A 17,335-nucleotide genomic window follows, 5' to 3' on the forward strand; every position below is an offset into this window, starting at 1 on the left:
TTTTTGGTTAAAGAAAATTAAATAAATTTTTTTTATTTTTGGTTACAAATAATTATGGATGTAGCATATGTATTTAATATGGATTGCATTTTGGAGAAAGCAATATGATACAATCAAACAGTACAAGCAGCATTTGACACTTGCTCAAATTTCAAAGAGATAATATATGTTATCCCGAATTTTATTTGGACTGTTTCAACCTAAATCAAGGAAATTAAGTTTTTGAAACATGATCTTGACCCTCCATTTGAAATCAATGATTTTCAAAAAATGATTTCTAAATTAATATCATAGGATAAATTAATATTCACTTGGGATCTCGAGATTATTCTTATTGTCTCATAACTTAGGGTTCTATTTTCATCCAAAAAAAAAAAATGATATGAAGATATGATAATAATGCATGGTGTTATCATTTCTTCATTCTCATATTTACTTATGAGATGAATATTTTAAAAGTAAATATTCATGATACATCATGGTATGTTGAAGGTAAGAAAGTTGCTAAGATTTATTATAATGTATTGAAGAAGTAGGAAAATTTTAAAAATCATCCAAATGTATTGAAGAAGTTAAAAATTATAATATGGCTTAATGAATTATTGTCGGATCAACTTATAGTACCCTTAAGAATTGATAAGATCAAAGGTAAATTTTGCATGCTTTTTCCATCTAGTACACACCGCCATGTGGAATAAGCCGCGCCAGCATTATGGTGGCGCTGGTCCTAATAGATGCCAGGTCTGATTTACAATTTTTTATTTTTAATATTTTTTTTTTGTTCACAAATTTTTAATATTTTTGTTAAAATATTAATATTTTTTAATATTAATATCACGTTAGATATTGTGATGAAGAAGAATATCAAGGATGAATGAGAAATGACGGCTGATGAGTCAGAAGGACCAAATTTGTTAACTTTCGAATTCTTAATTTATTATTATTTTTTTTCGCATATATAAATTGAAGTTTGGGAATATGGCTTATTAATGTTTTAATAATGACACTCATAAATTCATAATGACAATGTATTGTAATGACACTATATTGATGTGATGTTGTTGGAAAAATATTATCTATGTATATTGAAGTGGTTATTTCTAATGCAATAAATTTAACATCTATGTATATTGAAGTGGTTATTTCTAATGCAATAAATTTAACATCTATGTATATTGAAGTGGTTATTTCTAATGCAATAAATTTAACCGTATGGCATGCCTTTTAAGTGTTTTTATTAACCCAATTATGCTTAAGCGAAACTAATTTCAAATTATCAAACCAGGGCTGGTACAGCTTGATTGAATAATCATAATTAGTGGAAAGTAAAAGGCATTAAACCCATTGTCAATGCTACAGCTTCTCGTCCAGCCTCTAGTCCAGTTTTTAGCTCAGCCCTAGCTCCAGCCACTGGTCCAATCCCAGCTGCTGGCTGGGCTTGAAGCAATCCACTTAAAATTTGCGGCAATTCATTTGATTTTGTGAAATTTGACCACTCAGAGCTATTGTTGTTGCTTGTTATATTAGCCTATATCTGTAGAATAATATGGATACAATTTTCTTTAACATTTGTGGAAAGGCAGGCCCACATCTGGAATACAACCACTCTGTGACTGCTTCTAAGATGCTTCCCTGCAAGTTCCTTTTGCAAGCACGAAGGAACTATAAAACACATGCAGAGAAACAAACTGAAAAGACCTTGATTTTCTGATACTTCAACATCAACATGGGCCACAAAATTACTACTCCAATTTCACATTCTCTGCGATTACAAGTAGAAGATAAACAGCTACTCTCTCTCTCTCTCTCTCTCTCTCTCTCTCTCTAAGTAGTCAAAAGTGAACAGATTCCTTTCTACCAAGCTATAGAAATGTGACAAGAGAAAATGGAACTAGCAGTACAGCTTTTAAGAAAATTTAATCTATGGCCCAGTTTTAAGCAGCCAGTTCAGTCTAATGTCTATTTCTAACAAAGTTTCCTTCTCAGTGGAAGGCTTGGAAAGCTAGCTAGTTCCTATAGTTTGTTTCTTTTCGAGTCCAAAATCAGCTGAATCATTCCTAAAAGTTCCAAATGGAATTGGGGAAACCCAGTTCTTCATTAACATCATAGGCTTGAAAGGTACTATTATTAGCTTCTGCTGCTTGATCATCATCAGCATGAATCCCCTGCATCTCCATCAACGTATCCCAATCGAAACTCTGCTCAGTAAAATCTCCAAGTTCATGATCATTGAGTTCTTTGAATGGGGATTCTGGCACTGCATAGCAGCTTCCTTCTTCTGCCTCTCTTCCTCCTTTCAGCACACCCAGCTGCTGAAGAAACTCGTTGAGATCAATCTGTGGCTTCTCCTGATCTTGATCTTGATCTTTCACCATCTTATCCGATGAAATCTCCATGTCTTTCTCTTTCTCTGATGGATTTTCCAATTGGGTTGTGATCTGAACCGCTTCGAGTTGTTTCGAATCAGAGGAAGATGAAGTAGACGAAGAAGAAGTGGTTTGGCTGAGGACCCCATTTTGCTTCAGCTCTTGGAGTCTTTGGTGTATGACATGCACACTAGGCTGTGCATTTATATTGAGCAAACCACAAGAGGGAAACATGGAGATGAAATTCTTAGAAGGAAACCATTTGAACTTTTGAGATTTGATAGGAGAATTGCTGGAATTGCTTTGGAGATGAGGAAGATTGAGATAAGCATCTGGACCATAGAGTCTCCTTGCAGCCTCATCATAAGCCATGGCAGCTTCTTCAGCTGTGGCAAAAGAGCCCAACCAGAGCCTGGTCCTCTTCTTGGGCTCTCTGATTTCAGCAACCCATTTGCCCCAAGTTCTCTGTCTTACTCCTCTGTATTCACATGTGGCATTCTGAGGCCCACCTTTGCCTCTTGTTGGACCTTTCTTCCACGGCTTCAATGGAGATTTTTTGTAATTTTCCATGGTATGTTTTGGGGAAGAATATCAGAGAGAAGGTGCTGGCGAGGGAGTGAGAGTGAGAGTGGAGTAGAGAGGCTTTGGGGGAGTGCAAAGCATAGAGTGAAGGGCGCGGGATATGTAGGGAGTGAGAAAGCAGTTTGGTTTAAATGTGGTCACGTTTTGGTAAACTTTCCAAGCCCATGTGACCGTTGGTCTTATGGGTCAGCTAAATTCCTCTGGGATTTCTCTAAGCAAAATACAAATATAATTGGCGTGTACTATATATACGGTCATATATGCCTGCACAGACGTATGTATACTTGCATGAGATAAATTGGGTAGGTGTATTTGGAACTCGATCATTTAGTGATAAGTTGTTTTAGAAAGAATTTATTATAAGCTTTTCAAACTGTTTAACATTTTGCTAAGAATTTCCATGTCGCATCTGAACTTCATAAGATTTTACATCAAACTGAAATTCTAATGCCGCACAAATAATTTGGTAGTTATAAACATTTCATGCTTTTTGACGCTATAGCCTACATGGTTGACTCTACTCTAGAAATTGAAACTTTTTAAGCTTTTCAATTCAAGGAAACTATTTTAAATTAAAAACCTTTATAAGTTTAAAAAATAATAATAATAAATAAATAAAAAATTTAAAAAAAAAATATGGGATTGAAGATGATACGGAAGACAACATATCTCAAATTTCACCACAGGCCAAAACATTGTTCTTTTGAGAATGGTTGCCAGTGCCATTAGTTTCTCTAGATTTATGCTTTGTAATAAATCCAAATCTTAATAATCAGTAAACAGTTTTTTTTTTTAACACAAAATTATTCATTTTGAATAATGATCTTTGCTTTCAGAAGTACAAAAACAATTTAACTCAAATTTTTTTTTTTTTTAAATTTAGGTTTTAGAACAAAAGGGTATTTCACTAATTTTAAAACATATATATGGTGGTGGGATAGAAATGAATTCATGTTAAAAGCGGACACATTCTCTATCTCTCTGACACAATGTTACAGTGACAGTGACACCGTTGAGTAAATAAATAGCATATATAGTTGAGAGAGAGTGGTTAAAAACTAGCAACTCAAATTATGGCAGGTTAGGATCAGGACAAAAAGAAATAAAAAAAGGAGGAGAAATTCAGAGGAAAGGAAGTGAGAAAGAAAGTGAGGATGCATTTAATTACATGGTGGTAAAGTGGGAATATTATTGGCAACAAACAAGCTAGGTTTTGACTTAGAGGATAGGAAAGTGGATGGCTTTGAATGAAAAATCGGTCATTGTTTTCTTGGATTCTCTATAAGAGTAGCTTGTAGCTTGTGCTTGTGCTGAATTTTCACATAAAGAAATACAGACTTCCTCTCAAGAATAAAGATATTGTAGAAAGATCCACCTCTCCTACATTTTTCGTTTTCACGAGCATTTTTTCACATGTTTTCCTGCCATTCTCAACCTGATTCCCGAGACCCTCCTTCATCTTTTTCCCATGCTCTCTCTCTCTCTCTCTCTATCTCTTATGAAATTTGTATCATGTTCATGCATGCTCATCATAATCCATAACGGATATAATAACTCAATTTGGAGATTTATGGTATGCAGGAAACAGTGAGTTATATTCCCAAAAAAAAAAAAAAAAAAAAGGAACAAAGGAAACAGAAAGTTATCATTATGATTATGAGGAATTTGAATTTCTTTTCTTTTTTTCTATTGCGAAAAAAAATAAAAAAATAAAAAAGAAGGAAAAATATTGTATACTGGCACGAAACATTAATTGTTTTGGTTCGCGAATGTTACGGATTTTGCATTTCCATTTGGGGTAAACCGATTGAATCTATATCCATTTAATTAAGGGAAACTAATTTATCCAAAAAACAAAAAACACTAAACGAAACTTGCCTTCTCAATTTTTCAGGTTTATAAATGGCGTACCAAATATGGAAAATCAAAAGGCAAAGGAAGCGTATACACATCTAATAATAACAACAATAACAATATTAATATAACGAATCCAAAAACCAAAAAAGAGTGAAGAAAGCTGCTAATCGTCCAAAAAAATAAAAAATTTTACATTTTTAATGTTTGCTCGAACTATACAATACTACTGAACTATACAATACTACTTCCTTTGATAACCATTTTCTTTTGGTTAGAAATCGATAACATATTGACAAACAAAGAAAGTAGACTACAATTTGGAAGGAAAGTGCCAAGAGCTGAAGCGGTCAAGAGTTCTTACAAAGCCGAAAATAGTAGGCCCATTTACGAAGATGATGAACACTATCCTTGCCTGTTAATCCAGACAGAAAAACACAAAAAAAAAAAACACAGCCAACAGAACTACCTAAAAACGACGTTACTGCAAGAATTAAGGCTGTCAAAAACATTTTTTGGCTTTTTCCATGCAGACCACATTTGCTCCAGCACTATGAAGTTGCTGCAAGAATTGCTTCTATATCTTTGTACACGTGAACTAACCACTTCATTTTGGTGTTCGAAATCCTTTGGACATGTTCCTCCATTTATCCTTAAGGTCCATTGCGGTACGGCCTTTCAGAAACACAGAACTACCAAATTCCAAGATTTCCGTCCATGGAATAGCTCTTTTACTGGCACTTGAAAATTTCTTTACTCCCTCCTGCACCAATATTATTGGTGTTATAGCATGTCTAACATCAGAACAGAAGAATAAACACACTAAAGAATGTAAATACTATTTCTCCACAGTGAAACAAGAGTCTCAAATTGAAAGCCTAACATATTAGATGACAAGATATTTTGCACTCTTAACCCTATACCCAGTTATACAACAGAATAATCAAATACAACACATGCAAATATTGACTCCAATCAGGTTATCATAAAAATAAAAAAAAAATTATGAAACTCCTTTTAACATGACCTAAGAAATGCACATAAGAAAAGAGTACCATTAGCAGCTCTTCCTCTGTGGTTGTCCATGGAGCTTTCTTTCGCCTAGACTGAGGAGCTATGGGGTATGTACTGCAAATCAGACAAAAAAACAATAATAGATGCTCTACTCATTGCTTTCTAAACAATAAGAATACAGTATCAAACACTTGAAGGCAGATTAATATGAAGTATTAAACAGCCACAAGACTTGAAGGAAGATCATAACCATAATGGAAATACCAACACTTGAATATGAAAACTTACTACTGTTTTCCTGTCCTTAGGACTCTTATACGGTAGTTGGAAATGACAGACTCATCATCTTCAGAAATTTCATCTTCATTGTTATCAATTACACATACAGGGACAGGCTTTTCTGGTGTATCAGTTATGTGCTCCTTCAGAACTTCCTGCTGAATTCTTTCATTAGCTGGTTCTTGATTCTCAACAATCATATCTGAGTTTTCACAGACTACGTTACCACTGTTTTCCACTACTTGGTTGGGTTGTTCTTCATGACCCCTTGCAGTTGTGCACTCTTTAACAACCTCTTCTTCCCCTTTTTCCTCACCAGTTGGTCCATGAGTCATCCCACATGTTAAAGATGTCCTGTTTTCTTCACACTCTTGACTGACATTATTACATGACGCAGAAGGATCTGCTTGCTGCTTATCAACTATAAATTTCTGAAACTGAACATCATAGACTTTGCTTGCATGTCGTTCATCTTGATTTTCTTGATTCTCTTCTCTTTGCCCCGAGTGCTTATTCTCATGGGTTTTGTTAAGAAAATCCACCTCTCCATTTACTTTTGTACAACTATTCTCTTTTTTACTTAATTTTCCAATAAACTCTGTTGTCTGTTTCTTTGATCCTGCACGAATAAATGCATCTAGTTCTTTCTTTGCCAAGGAGGTCTTTTTCTTACTTTCTAGATATTCTGTAATAGCACGGGAGTATGCACAAAAGGGGCAATAAAAATCACCCTTGTCATCAAATCTTGCTGCAGAGCCTAAGCAGTTCTCATGAAGCAACAATGGGCAACTACTGGATTTACAAGCTAACAATTGACCACCCTCATTACACTTCATACAAAGATTTAGCCCTGTCCATTCATCCACTGTAGAGGAACTATGCCTAATTGTGCATTGAGAGCTCAAAAATTCATGTTTTTTTGTGATTACATCAATCCCCTCACTTTGATATCCATCACTATTACTTGACCTCCCTGCTTCTTGACAACAATCCATGTTCTCTTCTGCTTCACCAGCAATAACATTCTGCCGATACCCATTTTGGGATGCAGGATTCAGTGCTCGAAGTTGAGAATCATGCTCACTGTCGAATTTGGATTCTTTAGAAGAACTCTTATTTAAGGATCCATCAATAGGGGGAGCATTTCTTGGATCTGCAGGATGCTCACCGTCGCCTTTGGCTTCATCAACAGATAAGTTATGTTGGGTTTCATCATCGCCACTGTCTTTAGGCATCACAGCATCGTTACAATGAATCTCCGACTGACTCTTGAGAAATGCATCATTGCCATCACTCTGTTCACCCCTCTTTAAGAGAATATACTCATTACAACCATCCTCTACGACCATGCCTTCCTCCACTGTCCCAACCTGATTTTCAGCCAGATCACATCCTTCTCTCTCACTGACCAGAACCTCTCTTACCGTCGAATCTTCTGCGTGTTCTGTTTCATGTAGTGGAACTGGGTTCTTCGTAATCAACTCAAAAGTAGGAGATACATGCAGCTTCACCTTCTTAGAATTTATACATTGATCATTAGAATCATCTATATTATAATGATCGTCACAGGAAGCCAAATCTCCATTAGAAAAGTTAACTCTCCCCCTCTTAGAGACTAATATGTCTCCATCATGCAGGTTATTTTCCAATTCTTTATTCCTGTCTCCATCATGCAGGTTTTCTTCCAATTCTTTATTCTTGTTCTCAAGGATCGGAGGATCAGAGTTCCCTCTTAGTCTTACGGTTTGCACATCCGAGCAGCTCTGATTAGGCTTAAAACTAAGTGAAATTGAATGATTATCCTTCAGACTGGTTCTATCAGCCCCTTTTTTTAATGCCAATCCACTTTTTTCACCCAAGAAATCAGCATATGAATGGGTACCATCAAGAATTGCATCTTTAAGCTGTTTTAATGGGAAGCCACAAACCAAATTGCAAACAGTAAATTAAATATTTAAGGAGCTGAGAAAGATATGTGAAGAACCCCCAACCTCCTTACCTGTCCCAAAGTGTATTCACGCATACAAGCTCTTTTGTGCATTATAAAGGGGTAAATATCCCATTTTGACAGCTCTTGTCCAGCCGTTCTCAGATCAGAAACTGATGTCTGTAAAGGTATATATATGCAGTCTATCATCAATATAAACATCCAGCATTTCAGAAGCCTAAAGGGTATACTATTGGTGGTATAACAAGAATATAAATCGCTTCAAAAGCTACCTCTTTCAAATGCACATGCCAATAAAATACAAATCAAAGTCTACATAGAGGATCCTACCTCTTGCAATATACGTTGGAGAACATCTTCACAGCTTTCTGACAACTCAAACCTAACTTTTGAACCTTGGACAGAAGGAACATCACTTGTATTCCCATTACAAGGAACAAACAAAGCCTCCAAGCATCTTAAAGCAATCCTTTCCCTCGTATTCTTACCTAAGTTGTCAGGTAGTTTTGGAGCTGTTTTCACCAGATCTGAAAGCCAGGAGAAAAAAAAAAAAAAGAACATGCCATAAATTCATTAAAACAATAATAATCAAGGAGATATGAGTGAAGACACCCGAGTTTAATATAGCACTTTACCATATAAAAGTGATGGGCCGACTTCTTTGAAGCTTGCGATGGCTTCAATGACCCAAAGCCAAGCAACAGATTCAGAATCAGGCATATTATCCATAGAAACTGTTTCCCGAAAGCTACAAAACCAAGCATAATAGCTTAAAATTTTTTTTTTTCCCCCAAAAAGGAAAAAATAAATAAAAAGGCCCAGTATACTTATATATAAATGCGTGTATAATTTAGGCCACAAAAAATGAGAACAATATTACTTGCAAAATATAAATAAATATATAAAACTATATGGACAGAATGAATTTTTCAGTGTTGCTTCCATTGCCACTATAGTAGGTGATATTCTATTCCACTGAAGGGCTTTCAATTCCCTACTTTCAGCTGTATTATGCATTTTTTAACAAATTTCAAATGTCAGAAAAAAATATCCCAACTATGAAGCAAATGCAGATTAGGGTTTCACAAAAAAGGGACAGAGGGGGAAGTAAATTAATTCAAAATAAACAGCAAGAAAAGCTATACAAAAATGTTAAAACTCAAAGCTAGCAAAATAAACATTTGCGTTAATTTAAACATTGAGAAGGGAACATTTCTCCTAACCCGTGCAAATTGAACATTTTTCTATCTGCAAAATAAATAAATAAACAATAAAAATAAAAAAGTTCGATTTTTTTTTTTTTTTTTCGTGGGAAGAAAAATATCAACTTAAGCTATTCCATCTGCTCAGAAAACTACTTGTACAATTCTCCACAAGAACCCAAAAAAAAAAAAAAACAAAACAAAAAATAAATAAATAAACAAATAAATTCCATTCCAAAATCTTTTTTTTTTTTTTTCAGTCCGTTATCAACTTTGGCTGTTTACCTTACATTAGACCCAAGTTCCAAAATTTCGACCAACACGTATTCAGTTTTCGCTAGAAAGATATATATATATACATATATATATATATAGAGAGAGAGAGAGAGACCCTTTTTGGAATGCAAAAGAAGCCGCTGGCTTTGAAATCGTTGAAGAGGCGAAGCATGAAGAGCTCTTCGGCAATAGAGATCTGCAACCTCTGCGCTGATTTTTATTTCTTTCACTGCTTTTGGCCCTGCTTTCCTTCGTTTCTTCGTTTCTCCGTTTCTCTTTGCCGATCAACGCCCCGAAAACCGAACACGGAGGCTTTCAAACGACGCCGTCTTAGGTGAAGCGTTATGATAAAAAAATGGGGAAAAAAAATATATGCATCATAAACTACCACGAGATAAATATTCTCTCTTTCTTGTGCAAAACTAATAAGTTTTGTCCGAGCGTTCTGGGAGATTCTACAAATGATACAAAACAGTTAATTTATGGTGTAGACGGTACTTATACAGATCACAATATTAATGATAATTTTTTATAATATTGATGACGATTTTCTAAAAAATTATCGTTAATACTATGAAAAATCGTTACTAATACTATAATTTTTTATAATATTGATGACGATTTTCTAAAAAATTATCGTTAATACTATGAAAAATCGTTACTAATACTACGGTTTTCATGCGGACCATTTTCTCCATAAAATTTCCGACATAAATAAACTTATAAAAAGTTTCTACCCCCAAAGAAAAAAAAAAAAAAGAAGCTTATAAAAAGTTGTTGTTTTTTTTTTTTTTTCCTTTTAATCTTTTGATAAAGCAAAATAAAGAATTAAAATGCAATAACCTTCAATGGAAAAATTAATCCCTCAACCTTCTTGGATAATTCTTTTGAGGATGTTTTGACAGTAAAAATCGACGATTCTTTGTAGATCCAAAAACAGCCATTTAGTAGCAGTTTCCCTCTATTTTTTCAATGTACCTATACTCCCAAAAATTACAATCAATTGTTGTTATTATTTTTTTGAACTTGGAGATGATAAATTCCTGCAAAATCGAGGTCTTACTGTTTTGAGAAAAAAATAATAATAATAATAATTTTGCCCCTAAATTATCTTAACTCCTTTTATACATAACATTTGTTTGTCCTAAAAAACGTACTATTTTACTTTGCAAGGGAAATCATTTAATTGATAAAAATGGTAATCAAATACTTTATTTTGTTTTTTGTTATTTTTTGTTAAAACTATGGGAAAGATCGAAAATCAACTTTAGTTTGCTTTTCAATGAGTGCCATAGCAAATAAAGGTTAACTTATGGTTCAATTCTTTTTGAAGAGTATCAAATTTTATTAGAAGTAGTGAAGATTTTCTTCCTTTTGCTCCAATATAAATTACTAAAATCTTATTTTCTTTCTTCTTTTTTTTTTTTTTTCCTTTTTAACAGAGTAAAAATGTAAAATTGGGAATATTAATTGCCTAAAAGGCGGCAACGACCAATTTTACAAGAAGGATCTACACGAAGACATACACTTCTTTCTCACATAAATACAAAAGACAAGGAAAAAAAGAAGTCATCTGTATTTTCGTAGGATATTTTTTTTTTTTTTTTTTTTTTGGTTTTTTTGGTGGATTCTTTACAGATAATGGAAGTGAAGCCCCGGTTCCAAATCTCAATGTATTTAGAGATTGCAGAGGATTTCCAATAATTCCTCGAGAAGCTGGAGACTCCCAATCAAATTCAAATGATACTACTTTAGAATACTGGTGGATAAAGCATGGGGCTTTCACTGTGGAACATGATAAGAGATTTTATTCTTTAGAATCATTGATAAAAACATGATCAAAAATCAACTCAGAAAAAAAGTGACAAACAAAATTATAGTATAGCATTACAATTCCAAGTGGGGTTGGTTCATTAAGATCTTATATCGTGTTTCATCCCACATAAGAAAAAGTTATTAGCAACACCCTGTGAGTATATCAAAAAAAAAAAAAAAAATTTAATTAAAACCATGTGAGCCTAAATGAGACATAAGACCTTAGCAGTATCACGTATATAAAATGTCCTTCTAAATATCAAATACGTTGACTATGACAGACTAAGGAGGACAACTTCAGCACGTAAAAGAGCCTATTGGCTAACAGGCCTAATAAAGAAATGTTTGTAATCGGCCCACGGCTTCACCCTCCTAGCCCCACCCATTTTATTACGTACAAGTACACACATCCACTCCTACCTCATCATTCAACAAGGATGTTGATTGGTGTGGGGTTTTGAGATTCAACTATTGGGTCCAATGAGATTCCTCCACCTTTGCCCACCATCAAAATGATCTCTCAGTACAAAATAATCGTGTGGGGGGTTTTAAAGCTTAGTACTGCATGTCTGCCCCAAAACTTTCTTTACTTGCATTTTGATCACACAAAAATAACCAAATATTTGACATCCTGAATGCATGGCTGTACCGAACTGAACTATTTTAATTTTCTTTTTATCATGCGTGACAATTTTCTCCAATTTTTTGAACCCACAATGTTCTAAATGTGGATGAATGGAATATCAACTAACCTATAAACAAAATTTAAAACAGTGTATACATTACCTTCCAAATTTAGTAAAATGACATGTTCAATTCCAATTTCCCCAAAGTAAAAAAGAAAGGCCATTTTTGGACAAGTTTGCTCCACCAAATCAAACACAAATAGGACCTCCAACAATTTCAGTTAATGTGAAAGACAAGTCTACATTAGTCATTATTCTTAATTTCTTATACACAAATTGTCACCTCAAATTTGCCTGTCCCACCCTTCCATAATTTTCAAGCCCATTGATTTTCCTTTTTGGGGATAAGATTAAAGATAATGAATTGGTCATCCAAATAAATATTTTATTAGAATTTTTGCTAACATACTTATGGGAATCTTGTATCTGTTCACACCTGAAACTAGAATTTAATATCACGAAAATTGTATTAAAAAATATCTAAAATATAAAGTGCTTGCGTTGTAGTAGCACTAGAAGTTGCAATATCTGATATTGTTCTAACCCAACTCAAATTTAACAAATCTGACCAAACCCACCTGTCTAACTTTTGGCCTATTGCAGAAGAACACATAAACAAGGGGCATAATCCTAGGTGTCACGTTCTTCTTGACCATTAAAAAGGTTTAAAAGAAAAAATCACAAATAAATATAATATTTTAATACAAGAAAGACAACGAACACATCTTTCTATAAAAATACGTCCAAGGTTGAGCAACGAAACAAAAGCACGTCGAAAATAAAAATATCTTCTAACATAAAATTATCTACTTTAGAAAAGTATTACTAAATCAAAGATACTATTCGTATATATTTTTGACAACTGTACCATGGTTTTAGGTTTTCATTATTTTTTTATTTGGTTTTTGTTTTCTCTTTTTTGCTTCGATATAATTGGTTTTTCTTAAAATATTAGATATGTTAGACAAAAATAAAAAGAAAATAAAACAAGTTTTTTTCAGAAAAGTATTTAAATGAATATCATTTTATTTTTTTAAATATTTTCACTTCTGGAAACGACAACGACTACTTGTTCTAGTTTAGGTTCGGTTCGATTAATCCGTAAATCTGTTGGATCTGTTGGAAAAAACCTAAACAGGTATATTTTTTTATATTTTTTTATTTATGAGTCGGAAAAAAATTATTATTTTCCCTAAATATACGGAAATGGTCGATGATGCTTTTTGATAAAAGCGTGCAACTTTTTTTATCTTACAAAAGCGTGCGAACTTATGTGTTAAAATTTATATCAAACTTGTATGATTTTGTTAATTACCCATCATATATTCCCAAATTAGGAAATTATCTACAATTCTAAAGAGAAACCCACCAATTTTACTATTTTTTCCTTCCCTAATTATAAATCAAAAAAGCAGAAAGATAGCCGTAATAATTCATCAAACAAATCAGGAAAATAACCAAAAAAAAAAAAACAAAAACAAAAAGATGATGTCGATTGTAAATTTTTAATACTAATACAGTTCATGGAAATCAAAATTCGTAATTAACAATATCCACCGACAAATTAACCAAGCACAGAAAAAAAAAAAAAAAAAAGAGGAAGGTAGAAAAGACAACGGAATTGAATTAATCAAGGGTAATTTGTTTTTCTTATTATTGTCGATACAATCGATGTATACCAAAAAGGGGAATCGTTTAGAAGATTAACAAAAAAAAAAAAAAAAAAAAAAAAAAAAAAAAAAAAACCCAAATTAACAGATTAGTCACACAAAATCAACATGAAAATTAACAATAATTGGTGGTCGATCGAAGATATATATATAGAGAGAGAGACAGAGACAGAGACAGAGACAGAGAGAAGGGTGGGATGGGAATTTCTACCTGGTGAGATGGAAAAGAGCGTTGAAGATGCGAGAGCAGCCAAGACGAATGCGAGGGTAAGCTCTTAGGGTATAAATAGTGGTCTGCCGGATAATATTCTCCACGGACTCGACGAAGAGGTTGAGGCTTCGAATTGGTGGAACGTAGAGCGTGAGGGGCACGGCCGAGAAGGCGATCGCAAAGAACAGCTGCAGCATTTCGAACCAGGACCAACAAGAAGAAGAAGATGAAGATGGAAGAGGAAAAAAATACACGAAGACAACTGAACCCCACCACTCAAAATCAAAATCTGATAAAGTCTATTTGGACGGTCGGTTGGGGAGAGAGAACTAAAAAAAAAAAAAAAAAAAAAAGAGAGAGAAAAGTGAGTAAGCACCTGAGCTTTTTCAAAGAAACTAAACTGTTTAGATTTAGAAGACGATGGAATGGGAATATATATAGAGGGCAAGCGTACAGACTTTTCACGCTTTCTCTTTTGTTTCCTTTTTACAGATGGCGCTCTTTTCAAAAATAATAATAATAATAATAATTACAATAAATCATTTTTCATATTTTTTACTTGACAATGAAATATCCTTTTGACGAAAAAAAAAAAATGGAATTGAAACGTCATTCAATTGGAAATAGCCACGTCACTTCAATACAAATATATAATTATTATAAAAAAAAGAATATAATTTTTTTTTTTTTCTGAGATAAAGTATATAATTATTATGTTCGTTTATATCAGTAGCCCATTGGAATGGTTTATAGGCCGGTGGCTTTGGGTTGAGATTGAAATGGGTCAAATGGAAAATCTTACAAGACCCATAAGAGTAAATCAATCAATTCTGTCTTATTATTGGACCGGTAAAAGTAATTTTGTGATAAACATGTACGTACGTATGGATAAGAAAAAAAAAAATGATAAAAATTGTATTTTTTTTATATTTTTGATGTGATAGCTCCCATATTCCAATCTATTGAAATATGAATTGAGTTTAAAACAATATAAAAATTCATGTTTATGGAAGTCAAATTGAACCTATCAATCAAAATACATCGTTTTCTATTTCTTAATTATTTCGGCTTTAGGGGAAGTCGGTGTTCGTCCCAAAGTGAAAGTAAGATGGGCTAATATACAAAATAAACAAATTTATTGGTAAATGATGCAAAAAGATCAACATAAATGAACCCAATAAAATTTGCTCAATAACAAAATGAATCCAATAAAATAATACACAAACTAATACTTCAAGGAATTTGGGTTCTTCAATTTGTATGAACAAATATAGTTAACTCTTATGAAACAGAGAAATATATCTAAGATTCAATAATGTACTAATAATGTGTAGTTCACAATATAATAGGAAACAAAAAAAAATTATATTTCTTAGGGTTGAATTTTAGTGAAAACAAAAAATTGTATTTCTTAGTGTTGAGTTTTAATGGAAAGCAACTACACAGAAAATAAATGAACCAGCCTAGATGCCAAACCATCCCATGCTCGTGCTTTATTTAGTCTCTAACAATATATTCATATCTATATATATATATATATATATATTTGTCTTCCTTTTTTTTTTTGGCTGGTAAATTCGAATCAAGCTCATAAATTGGACTGTTGGTACCTCTTACCACAGGGAATTAGAGTTCCAACTTCCAACTTGTATGACCTTTTCGGACTAAAAAAAAAAAAATAGGAAAACTAGCATGACCTTCAAATGGCACCAAAAATTTATGGTCCCTTATCACTCTTACCCTCTCTACTAGAACATATTTAAAAGCAATCCCTTGCATTTCCCCCCCCTTTTTTTGGGGTCAAATGAAAAATTAATACATGAGTTGAAGTAGAAAATAATTATTAGAACAATTATCAATTATCAAATGTCAAATACATAAATTCGAGAAGAAAATAATTATTATGTATTTCCTGTTGAACAGATCGTGCACATTGCGTATAACCGTTTGGTTGCTTTGACCTAAACATGAAATTAATATTATTATTACTATTATTATTATTATTATTATTATTATTATTATTTGAAGTAAAAGTCAACATTCCCTCATTTCTTCGTTGACGAATTTCGTTTGACATTTTTTTCCCCCTTTTTTTTTATCTCTTTGATTGTAGCTGTCCCCAATCTCCACGGCAAATAAATCGTATTTTGCCTAGGATTTACACCTAGAAAGAAAATTCATACATGTTTGTTTCGGTGAAGGTTTTCTGCTAGGAAAATTTCTGAACCAAAGTTAAAATTTGCGAGGCTTAAAACTTACAAAACGATTGCACCAAAATCAACCATACATATATATATATATATATATACATGCTGCAATGGATATTTAGTGTAAGATAAAACATTTTTATTTGACAATATATTATTTGATATTGGAAGCTTACATTATGATGAAAAAATATATGTTTATTATAATAAAATTATATAAAAATATAAATATATATATATATACATCATGAAGGTCAAAAACATTTAATTATTTCGTCATCGAAGGTTTTATCTGCTCAAGAGCTAGTATAAGTTTGGAATATTATAATTTTCCTGCTGGGATGCGTAGGCAAGAAGGAAACACTTTGATGGAATAGAACTCATAGTATGAAAATACGAAATGTGACCCCTCACCAAAATTATGCCACATGGTGTTAGGTACTTTTGGACTGCATGGAGGATTTGTTTTATGGGTAAATTTCATTTAGATTATTTTAATTTTATCAAAATTATATTTATGATTTTTAATTTTTTTTAAAAAAAAAACTGATTTAATTGTAAATAAGATAAAATAGAAAGGGTTTAAATAAAAATTTTCCTTTATTTTGTATAAATAGTTTGTCTGAGACTTTTAGGTTGAACCAAATGTACTTAATAAGGACATCATAATATAAAAATAACAATGATTTTAAGGACATTATATACTATTATAGTACATTAAATTTCACATGGGTTGCTGTATTAATTTGTGAACTAGTCCTACAAACTACATGTGGAGGAAAACTGTCCAATAAAAAAGGCTTCGAGGAAGAAAAAAACATCATGTTAGCAAAAGTAACTTGGAATCAAATCCTACCAAAATTTTCGGTAGGACAAAATCAAACCCAGACTCAATAATTATGTTCAAGTGGACCCCCAATTGTTATGGGAAAATCGCAAATTTATATATATGGGATCAGTTGTCCTTGAAGTTAAAGATTCAACTTTTACAACCTAATGTTGATTTTTTTTTTTTTTTGAAGTAATATTGATTTTAGTTTGAACAATACTAAAAATATCAAGAATTATACTAATATGTACATCAAGTGGTAAAGTTTTATTATTTTATTAGTTTATATTTACTTAAATTTATTTTTTCAAAAATTTACTTATGCATAATTTAAGTTATATTAATTCACATATAACATTAACATATCATTTTGATATATATTTTGATAAAAATTTG

At 32.6% G+C, this 17,335-nt stretch overlaps 2 protein-coding genes across 4 annotated transcripts; both read right to left on the reverse strand.

Moving 5' to 3' along the window:
- Positions 1 to 1,829: 1,829 nt before the first annotated feature.
- Positions 1,830 to 3,228, reverse strand: LOC107432378 (dehydration-responsive element-binding protein 2F). Its single transcript, XM_016043502.4, has one exon. The coding sequence runs from the start codon at positions 2,934 to 2,936 to the stop codon at positions 2,058 to 2,060; it is 879 nt and encodes a 292-aa protein (XP_015898988.1). The 5' UTR covers positions 2,937 to 3,228; the 3' UTR covers positions 1,830 to 2,057.
- Positions 3,229 to 4,969: 1,741 nt separating this feature from the next.
- On the reverse strand, positions 4,970 to 14,289 carry LOC107432393 (uncharacterized). 3 transcript variants are annotated; one of them, XM_048465033.2, is made up of 7 exons: positions 13,904 to 14,289; positions 8,679 to 8,791; positions 8,374 to 8,570; positions 8,095 to 8,202; positions 6,105 to 7,999; positions 5,858 to 5,930; positions 4,970 to 5,565 (listed from the first exon to the last, which is right to left on the reverse strand). In XM_048465033.2, the coding sequence occupies exons 1-7, from the start codon at positions 14,098 to 14,100 to the stop codon at positions 5,410 to 5,412; spliced, it is 2,739 nt and encodes a 912-aa protein (XP_048320990.2). In that variant the 5' UTR covers positions 14,101 to 14,289; the 3' UTR covers positions 4,970 to 5,409. The 3 variants fall into 3 exon arrangements, with proteins under 3 accessions (XP_048320990.2, XP_015899006.3, XP_048320991.2); XM_016043520.4 differs by lacking the exon at positions 13,904 to 14,289 and adding an exon at positions 9,637 to 9,931; XM_048465034.2 differs by lacking the exon at positions 13,904 to 14,289 and adding an exon at positions 9,531 to 9,549.
- Between the last annotated feature and the right edge of the window lie 3,046 nt (positions 14,290 to 17,335).

Source organism: Ziziphus jujuba, chromosome 11, assembly GCF_031755915.1.
Source record: "Ziziphus jujuba cultivar Dongzao chromosome 11, ASM3175591v1".
NCBI lineage: Eukaryota > Viridiplantae > Streptophyta > Magnoliopsida > Rosales > Rhamnaceae > Ziziphus > Ziziphus jujuba.